Source organism: Penaeus japonicus, unplaced genomic scaffold, assembly GCF_977035675.1.
Source record: "Penaeus japonicus unplaced genomic scaffold, GWHDUDI00000001_assembly GWHDUDI00000014, whole genome shotgun sequence".
Classification (NCBI taxonomy): domain Eukaryota; kingdom Metazoa; phylum Arthropoda; class Malacostraca; order Decapoda; family Penaeidae; genus Penaeus; species Penaeus japonicus.
The window spans coordinates 27,282,745-27,300,244 of NW_028234416.1; the positions used below are offsets into that span (position 1 = coordinate 27,282,745).

The window sequence follows — 17,500 nt, forward strand, 5'->3', positions numbered from 1 at the left end:
TGGTATGAGAGAGAGAGAAAGAGAGAGTAAGAGAGATAGATAGATAGATAGATAGATAGAGAGAGAGATACTTTATTCCCTAATCTGAAACCATTAATTTTCAAAAGCAAAACAATTACAAAACAATAACAAATATATCATGATTAAGTTTTAAATTCTACAACGGCAATTCTAGGTTCTTGACATCTTTCACTGTCTTCAGAAAATGATAGAATAGTAATGAGAATAAAAAAAGAGAAAAAAAGTGAAAATGACAGGAACAAAAAGAGTTATATAGTGATAAAAATAACAGATAAGAGTAATATATAATCACCTTCACGCCCATCTACGCTTACCTACAACAACTTAACAACCTCTTTGCAACGACCTCCCAGTCTTTCTTCCTCACACCATCCTCACTTCCCACTTACCCTCCCAACCTCACACTTTATCTCCCAACCCTCCAACCTCACCCCGGCTTTCCTCCAACCTTAGACCAACCTCATCCCATCCTCTAACCTCACCCTCGAACCATACTACACCCTCCAACCTCACCCTTGACCCACACTACAACCTCCAACCTTACGTCTAACCTCACCCCCACAACCAAAAACCTACACACCCTAACCTCCCCCTCATAACCCTCCCCACCCCCCCTCCTCACAAACTCTCCCTCCAACCCTCCCCCCTCCCTCTCTCACAACCACATCCCAACCCACAACCTCCCCCTCCAACCTCACAACCCTCATCCACCCCCACTTCCTCACCCACCCCCACTCCCTCACACCCCTAACCCACCCCCACCCCCTCACAACCCTCACCCACCCCCACCCCCTCACAACGCTCACTCACCCCACACCCCAACCCCCATCTTCCCCCTACAACCCCCCACTCCCTCACAACCCTCACCCTCCCTCCTCTCCACACTCCCTACCCTCCCCTCCCCTCCCCCCTTCACAACTCTCACCCCCCTCCCCAACCCCCATCCCATCCAACCTCACAACCCACCCCAACCCCCTCACAACCTCAACCCCCAACCCCCTCCTACCCCCATCTCCCCCACCCCATCCTCTTCCCCCCAACACACCCACCCCTCCCCCCAACACCCACCCACTAACCCACCCACTCACTCCCCTTCCTCCTCCTCCTCCCGCAGCCGACCGAGCCAAGCAGATCAAGACGAAGGCCACCGTGAACGAGGACCCGACGGACAAGCTCCTTCGGGAACTCAAGGAGGAGAACGAGAAACTCAAGAAGATGATGACGGGGGGGAAGATCGACATGACCATGATTGATGAGGATGGGGATGGTATTGATGATCGAGGTGAGTGGGTTGGGGTGGGTTGGGTTTTGGGTGGTTGGGTTATGGTGGTTTGTTGTGGTTGCGGGTGGTTGGGGTGGTTTGGGGTGGTTTTGGGTGGTATTTGGGTGGTATGGTGGTTTGGGGTAGTTTGGGGTGGTCTAGGGTGGTTGGGGTGGTTGGGTTTTGGTGGTTTGGGGTTTTGGTGGTTTGTGGTGGTTGGGTGGTATGGTGGTTTGTGGTAGTTGGGGTGGTTTGGTGGTTTGGTTAGTGTTTTGTGGTAGAGGGGAGTTATGGTATTTTGTGGTGCATGGGGCGTATGGTGTTTTGTGGCAGTGGGTTGTTATGGTGTTTGTGGTAGTATTTTGTGGTAAAGGAGCGTTATGGTATTGTTTGGTGGTTATTTGTGGTAGACGGAAGTTTTAGTATTTATGGTAGAGGGGATTTATGGTAATTAGGGTAGAGGAGAGCTATAGTACTTATGGTAGAAGGCGGTTTTAATATTTATGGTAGAGTGAGTTATGGTATTTATGGTTTAGATGATCATGAGAAGTTGTGGTACTTATTGTATACATGGTAAAGGTTAGATATGGAAATTATTATATATCTGTATATATATATATTTTTTTTCATTTATCTATTTTATTTATTCATTTATTTTTTTAGTGGGGGCGAGTTTTTTTTCGTTTTTCATTTCGTTTTGTAATTATGTTGAGAAAAAAAAAAACAAAAGAGGAAAATAATGTAATGCTTGGAATGGAAATAACCCACTTCGTTTTTATTTTTCTTCTAGAGTTGAACAAATACCCTTTGATGTCCATATCACATTCCCATTTCAGATGCCGAGAAGCTGAAGAAGCAGTGGGAGGAGGAGATGAAGGCGAGGATGCTGGAGAATGAGAAGGAGATGCTGGAGATGAGGAAGACTTACGAGGAGAAACTCAAGCAGTCGAAGATGGAGCATGTGGTAGGGCGAGGGATTCTGGGTCGCTCATTCACGCACATAAACATGGCGGCAAATGAAATATATACACTGATGTACATACTAGATATGCACATATATATACACACATAAACACATATAAACACACACGCGGATACACACATATAAACACACACACACACGCACACCCACACACATAAACACACACACATACAAACACACACACACACAAATACACACTTACACACAAACAAACACACAAACACACACACTCACACACAAAACAAACAAACACATAAAAAACTTCAACCCACACTACTATTTCACCCTAAAAAAAGAGAACAATCAACCTGATAAATAAAACACCGACCTCCTATCTATTCCCATCAATCATCAACAACACCCCTCCCACTCACCCCCCCCCCTACCCAACCACCCATACATCACTCACTCTAACCCCCCAACCCCCGCCCCCCTCTCATCTCCCCCCTCTCCTCCTCCTCCTCTAGGACCCCTCCATCGCCAAGAAGGAAGAGGAGAAGTTAAAAAAGCCCCACATCTACAACCTGAACGTGGATCCTTTGTTGACCGGCCGGGTTGTCCATATCCTTCGGCCTGGAGCGAACAGCCTCGGCAACCGGAAGGGCGAGGAGTCGAACATCACCATCATTGGGCCGAGGTACCTTTTTCCTTTTTTTTTTTTTTTTTTTTTGGCTCTTGGTTTTCTGTTTTCTTTTTGTGTTTATGTTTTTTTTTTATTGTATCTACTTATTCTCTTTTTTTGTGTGTGTTTTATTACTGTTTGTATATACATATGTGAATATACTATATATATACACACACACATACACACACACACGCGCACACACACACACACACACACACACACATATATATATATATACATATACATATATATATATATATATATATACATATGTATATATATATACATATATATGTATGTATGTATATTATATATATATATATATATATATATATATATATATATATATATATATATATATATATATATATATATATATATACATATATATAAACACACAATCCACAAACACGGATGTAACTCACACAAACACATTTACCAACACACCACCACGTAACCCCCCCCCCCCCTCGTCCCTTCCCCGCAGCATCCAAGAGCAGCACGCAGTCATGACCGTGAACAAGGACGGGAAGGTCAGCATCAAGCCATATAACACCGAGTGCCGCGTCGTGGTCAACGGCTCTCCCATCCAGGGCGAGACGACCCTTTGCCACAATGACAGGTCAGTTCGCGGGATTTCAGGGGGAGTTTTGTTATGTAGTGTGGATATGTGTTTTGGTTTGGTTTCTTCTTGTGATTTGTATTTCTGATTATTAGATCGCGTCGGGTATAATCATAGTCTTGGTATATAACGGTAGGAAAATCGTTTTTTTTAATGTGACTTTAGGATCTAAATTTCGATCGAAGACTATTTTGTGCATATACAGTTAATGTAACTAGAATTTTCACTCCTTGGTTGATAATCTTTACTTTAACTCATACTAGTTTTTCATTTATTCATTATTTATTTATTTATTTATTTATTGGAACATGGCGCAGGCTGTTCCAGAACCAAGTCTTCAGATCGACTTTTTTCTCTCTCGCAAACTGGTCTTTGGAGGTACTACTCAGTCCTCAAGCCATTCCAAAACCCAGCACTTTAATCCACTTTCCTCTTTCTTTTTTCTCAAGCCGTTCCAAAAACCCAGCACTTTAATCCACTTTCCTCTTTCTCTTTCTCAAGCCATTCCAAAAACCCAGCCTTTTAATAGATTTTCACACCTTTTTTTCTCCTCAGACTGGTCTTCGGAGGGACTCAGTTCTGGCTGTTCCAGAGCCCAGCCGACCGTGACAAGAGCAAGCTCAACTACCCAGCCATAACTTTCGAGTACGCTCAGGAGGAGATCGCATCCAAGAGCGGTATTGATATGGGAAGTAGTGACGCCGGTGAGTGAACTTGGTGTTTCAGGAAAGTGTTGTTCGGGTCTGGTGGTTTATTGACCGAGGAGGTGGTCTTTTGTGGGATTTATTTGGTATTGGTGAACGTCGTGTAGTGTGATGGGAAGTGAGTTTTTTTTTTTTTTAAATCCTTTTCGTTCGTTGTAAGTATGATTTTTATTCAGTAAGTTTTCTGTCCTGGCTTGTATGATTACGATATGTACATTAAAGAGGAAAAAAGAACAGAAAAAAGGGACAGAAAAGCCATCTACAAAGGTCCAAAAGAGAACTACAACAACTCATAACCCAAATAAATACACCAGTTTTTCCCATCGCAGGTACAGACTCATAAACTATGTAAGCCAAGTATATAAAATATGAGTTTTATTTACACAGCCGGTCCCTCAGACTCATAACCTCTATTAATAAAAAAATATATACAAAATATTTATTTATAAAAAAAACTTCTTCGACCTTTACCAATTCATAATTTCCAAAAGGTGTACATACTGTGAAGCAATAATAAAAAAAACAACAACTTTGCTTCAAAACCTCCCCTAACCCACGTATAATAATTGATGATTCCTCTCAATGATGCAGACATGATGAAGGTGCAACAGGAGCTCTTAGAAGTGATGCCGGCCGTGGAAGAAGCGAACTCCATCTCCGAGGAACTGGACAGGAAGGTCAAATTTGAGATCATGATGGTGTCCCCTCAAGTCCTCGGTAACCAGGGAGGCAAGACGGAGGTAAGATTGTCTTTATTCTTTACGTGTTTCGTTTCGTTTTTGATTCGTGTTTTTAGTTTAATCTTTTCTTGTATGGTATGGTCATGGAACTCTAAACTATTTTTGTTTTTGAAATATTTGTTTTGCTGACTTTCAGTGACTTTTGTTTACGCTTGTATCTAAACGAGTCTTTTTTGTTTTTGTTTTGTTTAAGGTTGATGAAATAGGGATTTAAAGAAAGGGAAGATAGATAGAGTGATAAAATTAGAAAATAGAGGTTGAATGAGAAGGGATAGATGCGATTAAGTGATGAGGGTTAAATAGATATAGAATTGTTTAAACATAAGGGAGGAAATATGTAAAGATAAAACCGAAGGGATGCTAAAAATATGAGAGAAGGAAAAGGGAAGTAAGCGCGATTATCTACTTGTGGAGTGTGAGGAAGAGGGCATAAACTTTAAGAATAAGAGAGTGAGGTAGTGTCTGGATGCTCTGGTTCTCTTCCGATCTATAACTTACATTAAACGTTTTCCTTCTGAAGCAGGTCCGAGATGAAGAAGACCTTCCGTCGTGAATCAGTCGAGACAGTCAGCTCTTCTAGTCGTTGATTCTTGACTTTTATTCTTCTTTTACTACGCCTTTTTAAAAATTTATTTCCTCTCTCTTTCCCTTTCCCTCTCTCTGACTCTCTGACTGTCTTTCTCTCTCTCTCTCTCTCTCTCTCTCATTCTCTCCCTTCTTCCCCGTCTCTCTCTTCCCTGTTCTTCTAACCAATTCCTTTCCATCCATTCTCGTTATCACCATTACCTCTGAACTTTATGTGCACTTGAGAACAATTCCCCGTCTTTAACGCCCGTATCTTCATTACAGGGGAGTGTTGGGATGGGACAGCCGAAGGTGAGTGAGAGACCGTGAAGTTAGGGAAGGGCTGGCCATGACTGATGTATGTGGAAGCAGATGTATCGATGGATAGGAAATATGGGTTTACGAAACGGAAGGATAAATAAACACACAAAGGAGGTGCTTAAAGATTTACTTGATGATGATTATTTGAAGGAAGATGGGATGAGGAGGAAGATTTGAAAGATGTGGGATAACATAAAGGAGTTGGAGGAGGGGAGAGAATAGTAATAATACGGGAGAAGATGAAAGGAAGGGGGGGGGGGGGTAAGGTCGTTAGCGATCAGAATGGGATTCAAAACGCGCGGGAAAATGAATCGGAAACGCTACCGCGGTTTCGAAATAAAAACAAAAGAAGGGTGTATTTTAATCATGGGATCACAGGAATCGATGCAGATAGTTTCCCATGCTTGCAGTTTGTGAGTTAGATGTGATCTGAGGATACGAATAAACACTAATGTCAGATTGTTGCTTAAGTAATCATTTTAGGGACATTCTTATTTGCTTTTTAGCTAAATATTTCTGGCGTATATTCCTTTCGACTTTTCAAAATCAAGTTAGGATTTGATTCGATTTAATAAAGGTTTGCGAACTTATATTATCTGTCTGACTATTTGTTTATCTCGTGACTTACGACTACCTCGTCAAGCAACACATATAGCTTTCTTTTGCTTGCAAGCACTTTGTTAGGAGATTTCGTTATATGAGTGATCATACATTTTTTTACAGTCATATATATTTATATATTTTTTTACAAGCGAATTTTATAAAAATGCTTTCTTATTTTTGAAAATACATTTTGTATTTTATCTCTTTTTCCTGCCTTAAGTAACCAAGCGAGCTTCGATGTTTGATATTCTGTTTTGCTTTTGTACGTTGCATATAAGGCACATTAACTTGCATGCAATGAAATTCTTGTTCTTCAGCTGATTTCAGAAAACGAAACACATATTTTACATACTGTCGACACGGATAGAATGATAACAATGATAGTAATTATGTCAAAGATTAATGATGATAAAGAAAGTAATAATATTGAAATACCCCAGCGATGGAAATAATGATACCACTACTGAAAACATTAATACAACACTAAGCATATGGAAATAATCCTAATCACAATAAAAAAACACAACAAAACAAAATTTGACAATAAAAAAGATTAATCAGTATCATAATAACAAAAATAATTAAATAATCGAAAATAAACAACAAAAAAGACAAAAAAAAGCAAACAGATGACAAAAAAGAAAAAGAAAAAAGAAATCAACAAGACGAGAGAGAGAATTTCACCCCCCCCCAAAAAAAAAAAAAAAAAAAAAAAAAACAAGACCATAAACCAAAACACAACCACACAAACAACAACAACAACCCCCCCCCCAAAAAAAAAAAAAAAAAAAAAACATTTTTTCTTCTTCCTTCTACCACCAGATCCAAGTGAAGATGAGGAACCTAGAGAACGGGACAGAGTTCGTCTGGCCGAGGGAGAAATTCCTCAATCGACTCTACTTGATGAAGGAAATGTACAATAATTACGAGGACGATGATGAATGGGAGAAACCTGAGGTGGGTTGATGAGATAGGATGATGGTAATGATGGTAATGGTAATGGTAATTATGATATTAATGATAAGAGTAATATTAATAATGATGATGGTAATACCAATGATAATGATAACAATAATAATGAAAACAGTGATAATAATGATGACGATAATAATGATAGTGATGATGATAATGATTATAATGATATTGATAAAGGACAATATTAATGATAAGAGAGAGAGAGGGATACAAATAAACAAACAAATAAAAAAGAAACAGAGATAAAAAAGACAAAAAGGTAGAAAAAAAGAGAAGGAAAACAATATCAAGAGAGAAACTATCAACAACAGCAGAGAGACAGATAGACCACTCTCACCCCCCCCCCCTTCACCTACCCACAGGAGGAGGATCCCTTCCAGGAATCTCTAGACACGGAGATTCACATCGGCACTGCACAAGTGGTCCTCCAGCCTCTCGCCCACAACATCGAGCTCAAGGAACAACTTGAGATCACAAACTACAAAGGATCAGAAATTGGAGTCATGAATGTGAGTCTGTGTTGTTTGGATTTCATTTTGTTTTGTTGTTGTTAGTATTAGGATTTATTTTTTTATATATACGTGTTTTGTATATATATATATATATATATATATATATATATATACTTATATAAATATACTTATATATATATATATATATATATATATATATATTATATATTATATATATATATATATACATATATTATATATTATATATATTATATATATATATATATATATATATATATATATATATATATATATATATATATATATATATATACATATTCATATATATATATACACACACACATACACACACACATATCCCTTTAGTTGTGTTATATCACTAATCGTTTATGAGAAAGAACGGTTTATAATAATATAATAAGACAAAGAATAAAATCTATATCATATTTTTCTCGGGACAAGAGAGATGCCACTAAAATATACCGTACCTTAAGTCAGAATGTACAGTGAACGTAAAAGTTTGTTTAAAGGAGAGACAACAGTTTCGAATTCCTCTTTGATTCCATCTTCAATAAAATAAACATCTCTCTATAAGCTTCTTTTGTGTACATATTTTTCTGCCTTTTTTACTAACACTGAGAAGCGTTTTGCCATTCACTGTATATCAAACACACTGATGCTTCCTTCTAAATATTTTTGTACTCTTATAACACAGATAACTGATTACAGTCCGTATGATCAATCCCATGCCTATGCCTATGTCTATCTATGTAAATATCTATATATCTATCATCCATCCCTTCTCCTCAAATGTACATACACATGCATCCTTACCTCCTCCCTCCCCCCAAAAAAAAAAAAAAAAACATAAAAAAACGACCAAAACACAAAAAAAACACATCCAACCCTAACACCCCCTAAAAAAAAACAAAAAAAAAAAACATAGAAACAGAGAAACAATTTTTTTCCCACCCCCCCTAAAAAAGAAAAAAAAAAAAAAAAGAAAAAAAGAAAGAAAAACATTTTATTCCCCCCCCCCCAGATCGAGATCATACCATGCGACGCCACCGGGAAAGATTACGTCGAGGAAGATGACAAGTTCGTGGACACCCCTGACGACCTGGTTGGCACAGACGTCTTCTTCAACGTCCGGGTTCTGAACTGCCGCGGCCTCCCCAACCGATACGCCGTGAGTGCCGAGTGCCAGTGTTGTTTTGATTCGTTTAGGTATTTTAAGACTCAAAAGGCTGTTTGTTTGTGTTTTATTTTCTGTTTTTATAGGTATTCAGGGATTGATGATGAAAAGATTAAGTGATGTTCAACGTATAATTGTTCAGGAAGATAAGGATTTATAGAGGCATAATAGTTTGACGACTGACATATAAATAAACAATTGAATTTAAGGGGTTTTGTCGTCATGGTTTTCATTGTTATTATATATTCCGTATACAGAGGGATTTGTCTGTATTTTGTTGGTTATTGTTGTTGTCGGATTGTGATGAAGTATTTATGGGTGGTTTGGTCATGGCCATTGGAGTGATTGCTTTGATCTATGCAAGAATGTAGGATCTAATTAAAGGATTCATCGTTGGTACAGTATTATAATAGAAATTAAGTGTTCTAGGAAATTCACCTTTTTCAAAAAAAAAAGAAAAAAAAAAAGAAAAGAAAAAAAAGACCTTTATATTCTGTGACTACTGATATCATGGTCATCGTTATTACCATTATCATTCTCATCATCATTATATTCATTATCAACATCCTCAATATTATCTTTATCCACATCATTATCATCAGCACCGCCATCACCATCATTATGATTATTAATATATCCATTACCATTACTATCACCAACATCATCATAATCATTATTATCATTAATATTATTACTCTCAATATCCTCATTATTGCAATATTTTTTTTCCATTTTATCATTATTGTTATCATTTTGTTCTTTGCTAAACTGTTTGGTTTGGTAACCAATGTCTGTTGGTCTGTTTGTGTGGAGTTTATCTAAATATATTATTTTGTTAGTATTATAATGACATTTGTGCATCATTTTGTTTTCTTTTTGTAGAAGAAAATACGTTCCTAAAAGCAATTTAACATACTTTGATATTCTGCTTGTAATGTGAATATTATAATGGCATTTATGTTATTATTATATTTTTGCTTTTGTATCAGAAAGTACATTTTAGTATCAATTTAGTATACTTTGATTTTTCTGTCTGAATAAAGATATCATTGGATATTTGCTCATAGTTTCAATTCTCGATTTGTAGGTCACTTTTGATAATTCAATCAAATGTATTCAGAGTGTGACTGAATGATTCGAAGCATCAATCACTTATAAATGCTTTGCGAATGAATGATTTATCGGCGTGGACCCATATTCATGCAAAAGATATGAGTGATTAAGTCCAACTGATTAATATACAAAATGCATTAATATGCAGAAAGATTTACGAGTATTTTGCCAAAAGTGCGGACATCTGTCAACCATTATGAAATGGCATTTGAATTTGGGAAAAGAAATACATATAAACATGTAGACTTCCTTTTTGACAATTTGGAATTTGCTTTTATTGTTTATCTTATTTCCCTTTATTGATTTTCTTTTGTTTTTGCATATTAGGGAGAGACTTAGAATAGATCCACCTCATTTAGAATGATGATTATTACATATATCTTTTTCAGTGAACTTTTTATTATATTTCGAAAGCATGTGTTCTTTTCTAAAATGGCTTTCATTAAAAATTTCTTTTTCATGGATTTTTTTTTTATTAATTTAAAAAACATATTAACCCATTCAACAACAACAAAGACAACAACAACAATAACACCAAAGCCACTATTAACAACAAAGGCTTCCTCCCTTGATTGATTTTTATTACATGTATCTTTTTCACTAACCTTATTTTATTCTCCTACCATTGCATTTATGAAAACAACAGCAATCAGCAATAACAACACCACTACTGATTATTTTTAAAGTCTCGTTGAACCCATTAATAAAAAAACAAACAAAAAAACAACAACAACCACATCTAAAAACAACTATCTTATCAAAAGATTTCCTCACCAGAATACCTTTTATCACCATACACCTCTTTCCTATTTCCTTTCTCAGGATGTTTATTGCTCCTATTCCGTTTACTTGGACGATGAACCAGTGAAGACTAAAAAGGTTTCGGATACTTCGAACCCGGATTTCAATCACGTGAAGCAGTATGCGTTTACACCCGCCACGAGACAGGTGAGCTGGCTTGCTACTTTGATTGAAATATTACGTGATATGTATCTTTGAAATGTGTATAAATTAATTCTAGGCGGGGGGGAAACTTTTTTATATATATATATATATATATATATATATATATATATATATATATATATATATATATATATATATATATATATATATATATAAGAGTTTAATGGAAGCTTTGACGACAGTTTCGTAAATCTGGTAAATTGAGATGATGGTTTACGTAATTCTTGAGGATCTTGATGGAAAATGAGTTTTGAAATATATGTTGTTGAAACTGTTGTCTCATCTTCCAGTTAAGTTCGTATTAAAAAACAAACAAACACCATCTCCCCCCCCCTCGACTACTTCCATTACCTCCACCCTTCATCTACTCCAACTAAATTATCTCCCTCCTCACACCCACCTCCACCTGAAGCCCTCCCAAGAATCCCCCCCCCCCTCTACCAACCACATCACCAAACCCCTCACTACCCCCCTTCCCCCACATCTCCCCAACCCCCTAACCTCCCCACAGCCCCTTTCTAAGCCCTCCCCTCCCTATACAACCCCTAAACCATCTCCCTCTAACCCCCCAACCCCACAGCTGGTGGAGTACCTCAACAACGGGAGCTTGGTGATCCGCGTGATGGGGAAGCAGCGCATTAGGAAGTCCGCCATGCCGAGGACCAACGGCCTCACCACCAAGGACATGCTGAAGACCGACCGCGCCGTTTTCGCGAAGTGAGTGCGGGGTCAGGGGTCAGAGGTCAGGGGTCAGGGGGTCAAAGGTTAGGGCTAGGGGACGTATTGGGGTCATGGCTGGATGGTCATGGGGTCATGGGGACATTTTGGGGTCATGGCTGGATGGTCAGCGGGTCACGGGCTTTATTGTCAAGTAGATGAAAGGTCAATGGTCATGTATTCAAATATTTTTGTTTGTGTTTTTTTGTTTATTTTATAAATATATATATGTATATATATATATATATATATATATATATATATATATATATATATATATTAGGTACTATATCTATATATAAAACAGATTAGAATACATTTCACTTACTAAAACTTTTTTTCTTAGATATCTCCCACTGAAATGAGGGACGTGGAAAGTCATTCATATATTAAAATATTTTGGTCTGTTTCAATATTTTCTTTTTCTTCTTTTTTCCATTTTATTTTCTCATGTACGATATTTGAAGGCATTTAATTAAGACACATAAAATACACCTTCGATACACTAAATATGCTAAAACTTTTTTTTTCTGAATATTTCCTGCTAAATTTGGAGTGCGTCTTATATATGTATTTTAAGTGTTATCAAATACGATATATTTTGAATGACATTGGCCTTGGATCCCCCCCCCCTCAACTCAGTTTGAGTTGAGGGGAGGGGGGGTAGTTGAAGGATGAAAGGGTATATTCAAATATGTATCAAGGGTCAAGGGTCAAAGGTCAAGGGTCACATATATGTCTTGGTTATTCTTAGAATTTTATCTCTTGGTTGTTCATAGAAACAACCAAGACGATTTAAATGTGGGTCTTGACCTCTTACCCCTAACCCTTGACCCCTGATGCTTAGACAAGGAGATAATTTTATTCAATATGACTGCTACTACTACTTTTACTACTACTACCACTATTACTACTACTACTACTATTTTTATTATTACTACCACTACTATTACCACTACTACTATTACTACTACTACTAGTTTTATTATTACTACTATCACTACTATTACTACTACTACTACTTCTTTACTACTACTACTACTACAACTACTGAATACTAATGATACTAAACAAAACGATAATAATAGTAACATTAATATTCACACTTCCACCACCAAAACCAATAACAAAAATAGAAACACGAACAAAGATAATAATCTCCCCCCCTCCCCCCTTCCCCACCCACCAGGACCGCCAATCTGATGAACGGGTTCCAGATGAACGGGCGCGTAGTCGACCCTCAGAAGCAGTCGATTATTGTCGAACTGTTACTCATGAAGAAGACACAGGCGAGACTACAGCAGAAAGTGGTAAGCAAGAGTGGTAGGGGAGTGTGGTGGTGGATATTAAGCATGTGTTTGTTAATGTTTTTAGATTGATTAGTGCGTATAGATCATTGTACAGGAATACAGGTACAGATACTCGGCCACAGATATACACATAGACAAGGAGGTACAAACGTAAACACTGATAGAAATTGTGGGACATACGGGATACGTCCTCCTATAAGATTTGTATATTGTCAACTTAACACCTCGACAGTGTCTTGATAACGTCAGTAGGAAAGCACAAAGGTAAACAATTCAGTCATGAGAGGCGTAAGAGAGAATTCCCACAGAGCCTCTCTCTTTAAAAGCTCTGGGAACGTAACTTATTTCCTATTAAAGGCACCTCCCCTGGAATCTTGCCTACACCCCTGGAAGCACAAGCCCAAAAATCAGTCATACGTACAATTGCATTCGTACCTAAGAACAACTTCATACGAATGTCTTCTCTGGCTACATACAGAAATATCACACACACATACACACACACACACAAAAAAAAAAAAAAAAAAAAAAAAAAAAAACAGAAAAAAAAAAACTTACTCCCTCACACACACAAACACACCCCACACACCTTCCCAACACACATACAAACACAACCACACAGCCATACACAGACAGCACTCACACCCTTCTTCTAAACCTTGCAGGACTCCATAAGGAAGCTGGTGAAGGAGGCAGAGAACATATCCAAAATTAGGGTATCCACTTCTCTCCTGAAGGAAGTCCTGCAGGCTAGTACCCCCGAGCAGGCAGACCAAATCATCAGGAAGATTGCAGGTAATTAATAGGTAAATATTTTCCAGTCTTTTTTTTATTTTTTTATGCGTAAGTGTGAATGTGTGATTGGGTGTCTGTGTGTGTAAATAGGTGTTTGTGTAAGTTTGCGTGTGTTTGTGTGTTTGTCCTGGTGTGTATGCTTTTGCGTGTGACTGTCTATAAAGTAGTGTTGGATGATAAAAAAGGATATGAGAAGCGTGCGTGAGAGAATAATATTATGATAATTGAACATTATCCTTGAATATTCAAATTTGCGATGAGAGAATATGAAGCAAGATAGATAGATGGATAGACAGATAGATATACAGATAGATAGATAGATAGACAGATAGAGAGATAGATAGATAAATAGATAGATACATAGATAGATAGAGAGAGGAAGAGAGAAATAGATAGAGAGATAGATAGAGAGAGATAGATAGAAAGAGAGAGATAGATAGAAAGAGAGAGAGAGAGAGAGAGAGAGAGAGAGAGAGAGAGAGAGAGAGAGAGAGAGAGAGAGAAAGAGAAAGAGAAAGAGAAAGAGAGAAAGAGAGGGAGAGAGAGAATGAGAGAGAATGAAAGAGAAAGAGAAAGAGAGAGAGAGACCCATAATTAAGTTTATGGATAATAAGCAACAAGTAGTAATCATAATTAGTTCAAATATCTAATACTTATCATGATCCCAATTTAATTTAAGTCCATCAGTCCTAATAAAGTATTGCACTCGCATAGCCATTAATGCTGCTGCCGTCAAATCAATACTTTCTACTCTCCTTATGTAACAGGAACAGTTCTTCTGATTAGAAAGTTCTATTAGAAAGAAAAGGTATGGATATATATTGATAATTTCAGAACGTGAGGTATACGATTGTTCATCTCATTTATATATATTTTTTTCTGTATTAATGGTCTCAATGCAAGATATATTATTAACTATCTTGTAAGATCTTCCCTGCCTCTTCTGTATTTGCAACAATGCTATCTGATGAAACCGTCCTCTCTCTCTGTTCCCCGCAACTGAAACCAAACTCAAATGCAACTCGAGCCAGACAGACAATCGTGCATATAGCAGGGCTGATGATCTCGTATATTTATCCCAAGCAAGACTGACTCTCTTGCCTATTTGTCTAACTCTTCACAGGTCCTGTCGAGTGAGTAGCGACCCCCCTCCTACCCCCTCCCCTCCCCCACCCAAGATTCCATCAGGTGATTCCTCCCAAAAAATCGTGGATTTGTTTCGTTGTACAGAATGACAAAAATAAGGTCACAGTTTTGGTTCCTATAACCCTTGCAAGAATATAAAGGTTGTAGTGACATGTAGATAGAGTTGATACTAATTCCCTTGATTTTGTTATGTGTACACCTTCAACCTGTCACTCCTTTATCAATCCTTGTCTTCCTGTATATGTATACGTTGTTGCATTATTTTGTGTTGGGGAGGTTCTTAATCCTTGATTGCCTATAGAAACGGAAGGACAAAAACAAAAACAAACAATCTTTTGATTTTTAAACACCAAAACTAAGAAAGATTAAAAAAAAAAATGTATCGAAGAAATTAATTAAAATAGAACAATAACTACCATTTTCATAAAATAGATACCTTCAAAATAAGAAAAAAAGAAAAAGAATTTCATCAACATCTTGCAAAACGATGCAGCATGTTTCCAACGTATATTACCTGCATTTAATAACCGTCTTTAAATTGTATCTTATTCACGTTATTGGCAATAAATTCATGTCTTTAACTCACAAAATTGCACCCATGGCAACACCACCTACTCTTAACTCATCTGAACTATAATGTAAAGCCAATAAATGCATTAGGTCTTCGCAAAATGTTGCAAGGTATTCACTCAGAGCCTGTAGTTGCTATGGATTAAAGATTGACAACCCAACTAACCTCTGCATCTTGATAATGATCTACTGTAGAGTGCATGGTAATATTCTATTACATCCTATGTAGACTCATAAATTAGAACTAGTTGACAACACACACATACACACATACATATATACATATAGATGGATATATATATATATATATATATATATATATATATATATATACATATATATATATACATATATATATATATATATATATATATATATATATTATATATATATATTATATATATAATATATATATATATACATATATATATATATATATACATACATACATATATACATATATATATATATATATATATATATATATATATATATATATATATATATAATATATATATATATATATATATATATATATATATATATATATATATATATATGTAATATATATATATATATATATTATATATATTATATATTATATATATATATATATATATATATATATTATATATATATATATATATAATATATATATATATATATATATAATATATATATAATATAATGTGAATCGATGTACCCTTTGTTTTGTTTTAGTATATATATATATATATATATTATATATATATATATATATATATATATATATATATCATATATATATATATACTTTGTTTTGTTTTAGTATCATGAGCTTCTTCCCAGAATTTCTGTTTTGTTTCATTCATTCATTTATATATATATATATATATATATATATATATATATATATATATATATATATATATATATAATATTATATATATATATATATATATATATATATATATATATATATATATATATATAAAGGAATGAATGAAACAAATCAGAAATTCTGGAAAGAAGCTCATGATACTAAAACAAAACAAAGTATATATATATATATGATATATATATATATATATATATATATATATATATATATATATATATATATATATATATGTATAAACTGCAAAAAAATCTTCACAACCGAGTCAAAGCGAATAAAAGTGATCGTCTCATCCTAAAGCCCTCAATCTTATTCATTCACCCTTTCCTTTTCCTTCACTTTCACCGAATATCCTTCTTGTTATCCTTCAACAGCCGAACCTGACATCGGAGACGACAGACCCTACAGCAGCCAGTCTAACAGTTCTGTTTGTGTCATCCTTTAGTTTCTCTTTGTAAAAGTCCTCGTTAGTTTTAGAGTGATATCCTGTAGAATTTATTTTACTTATGAGTATTATGTTAGATATAAGTATTTTGACCAGAAAATGCAAACAAACGAAAACAAAAAAAGAAATAGCAATGATACACATATTGAAAAAGTTTATATTAGTGTTACAGTTCACATATGTTTGATCCATCCAAGTTTGCTGTACATATCATTAGGATAGAGTTGCAAAAGGTTATTGTGAGAAAAAAATATTATCACACTGATTTTACTTTCTTATGAATTTTAAAACCTCAGTTTGAATATAATTGTGTACAGTTTTAATATATATCTTATTTTTCTCTATGTAGATATACAGGCTAGTGAAAGGGGAATGGGGAAAATAAATATGATATGACTATTGTACAAAATACCTTGCACATAAAAGGCAAGTGGGAAATTGTGAAACTTGCGACATATATGTGTTTAGCACTTCG

At 35.7% G+C, this 17,500-nt stretch overlaps 1 protein-coding gene across 5 annotated transcripts in view; it reads left to right on the forward strand.

Annotated features, from left to right (window-relative positions):
- Nucleotides 1-17,500, forward strand: part of LOC122254886 (kinesin-like protein KIF28) — a 49,292-nt gene that overhangs the window by 31,064 nt on the left and 728 nt on the right. Inside the window, exons 9-23 of one of the 5 annotated variants that reach the window (XM_086544127.1) lie at nt 1,136-1,303; nt 2,119-2,246; nt 2,732-2,901; nt 3,377-3,511; nt 4,067-4,215; nt 4,807-4,955; nt 5,805-5,831; nt 7,266-7,400; nt 7,781-7,927; nt 8,934-9,080; nt 11,022-11,147; nt 11,746-11,882; nt 13,072-13,192; nt 13,858-13,987; nt 16,955-17,500. The exon at nt 16,955-17,500 is cut by the window's right edge and continues 728 nt beyond it. In XM_086544127.1, coding sequence (XP_086400253.1) covers nt 1,136-1,303; nt 2,119-2,246; nt 2,732-2,901; nt 3,377-3,511; nt 4,067-4,215; nt 4,807-4,955; nt 5,805-5,831; nt 7,266-7,400; nt 7,781-7,927; nt 8,934-9,080; nt 11,022-11,147; nt 11,746-11,882; nt 13,072-13,192; nt 13,858-13,987; nt 16,955-17,025 — 1,940 coding nt within the window. In that variant the 3' untranslated portion in view covers nt 17,026-17,500. Of the gene's footprint in view, nt 1-1,135; nt 1,304-2,118; nt 2,247-2,731; nt 2,902-3,376; nt 3,512-4,066; nt 4,216-4,806; nt 4,956-5,804; nt 5,832-7,265; nt 7,401-7,780; nt 7,928-8,933; nt 9,081-11,021; nt 11,148-11,745; nt 11,883-13,071; nt 13,193-13,857; nt 13,999-15,110; nt 15,220-16,954 lie in introns of those variants that run through there. The other 4 variants (XM_086544129.1, XM_086544130.1, XM_086544128.1 and 1 more) reach the window with 4 other exon arrangements.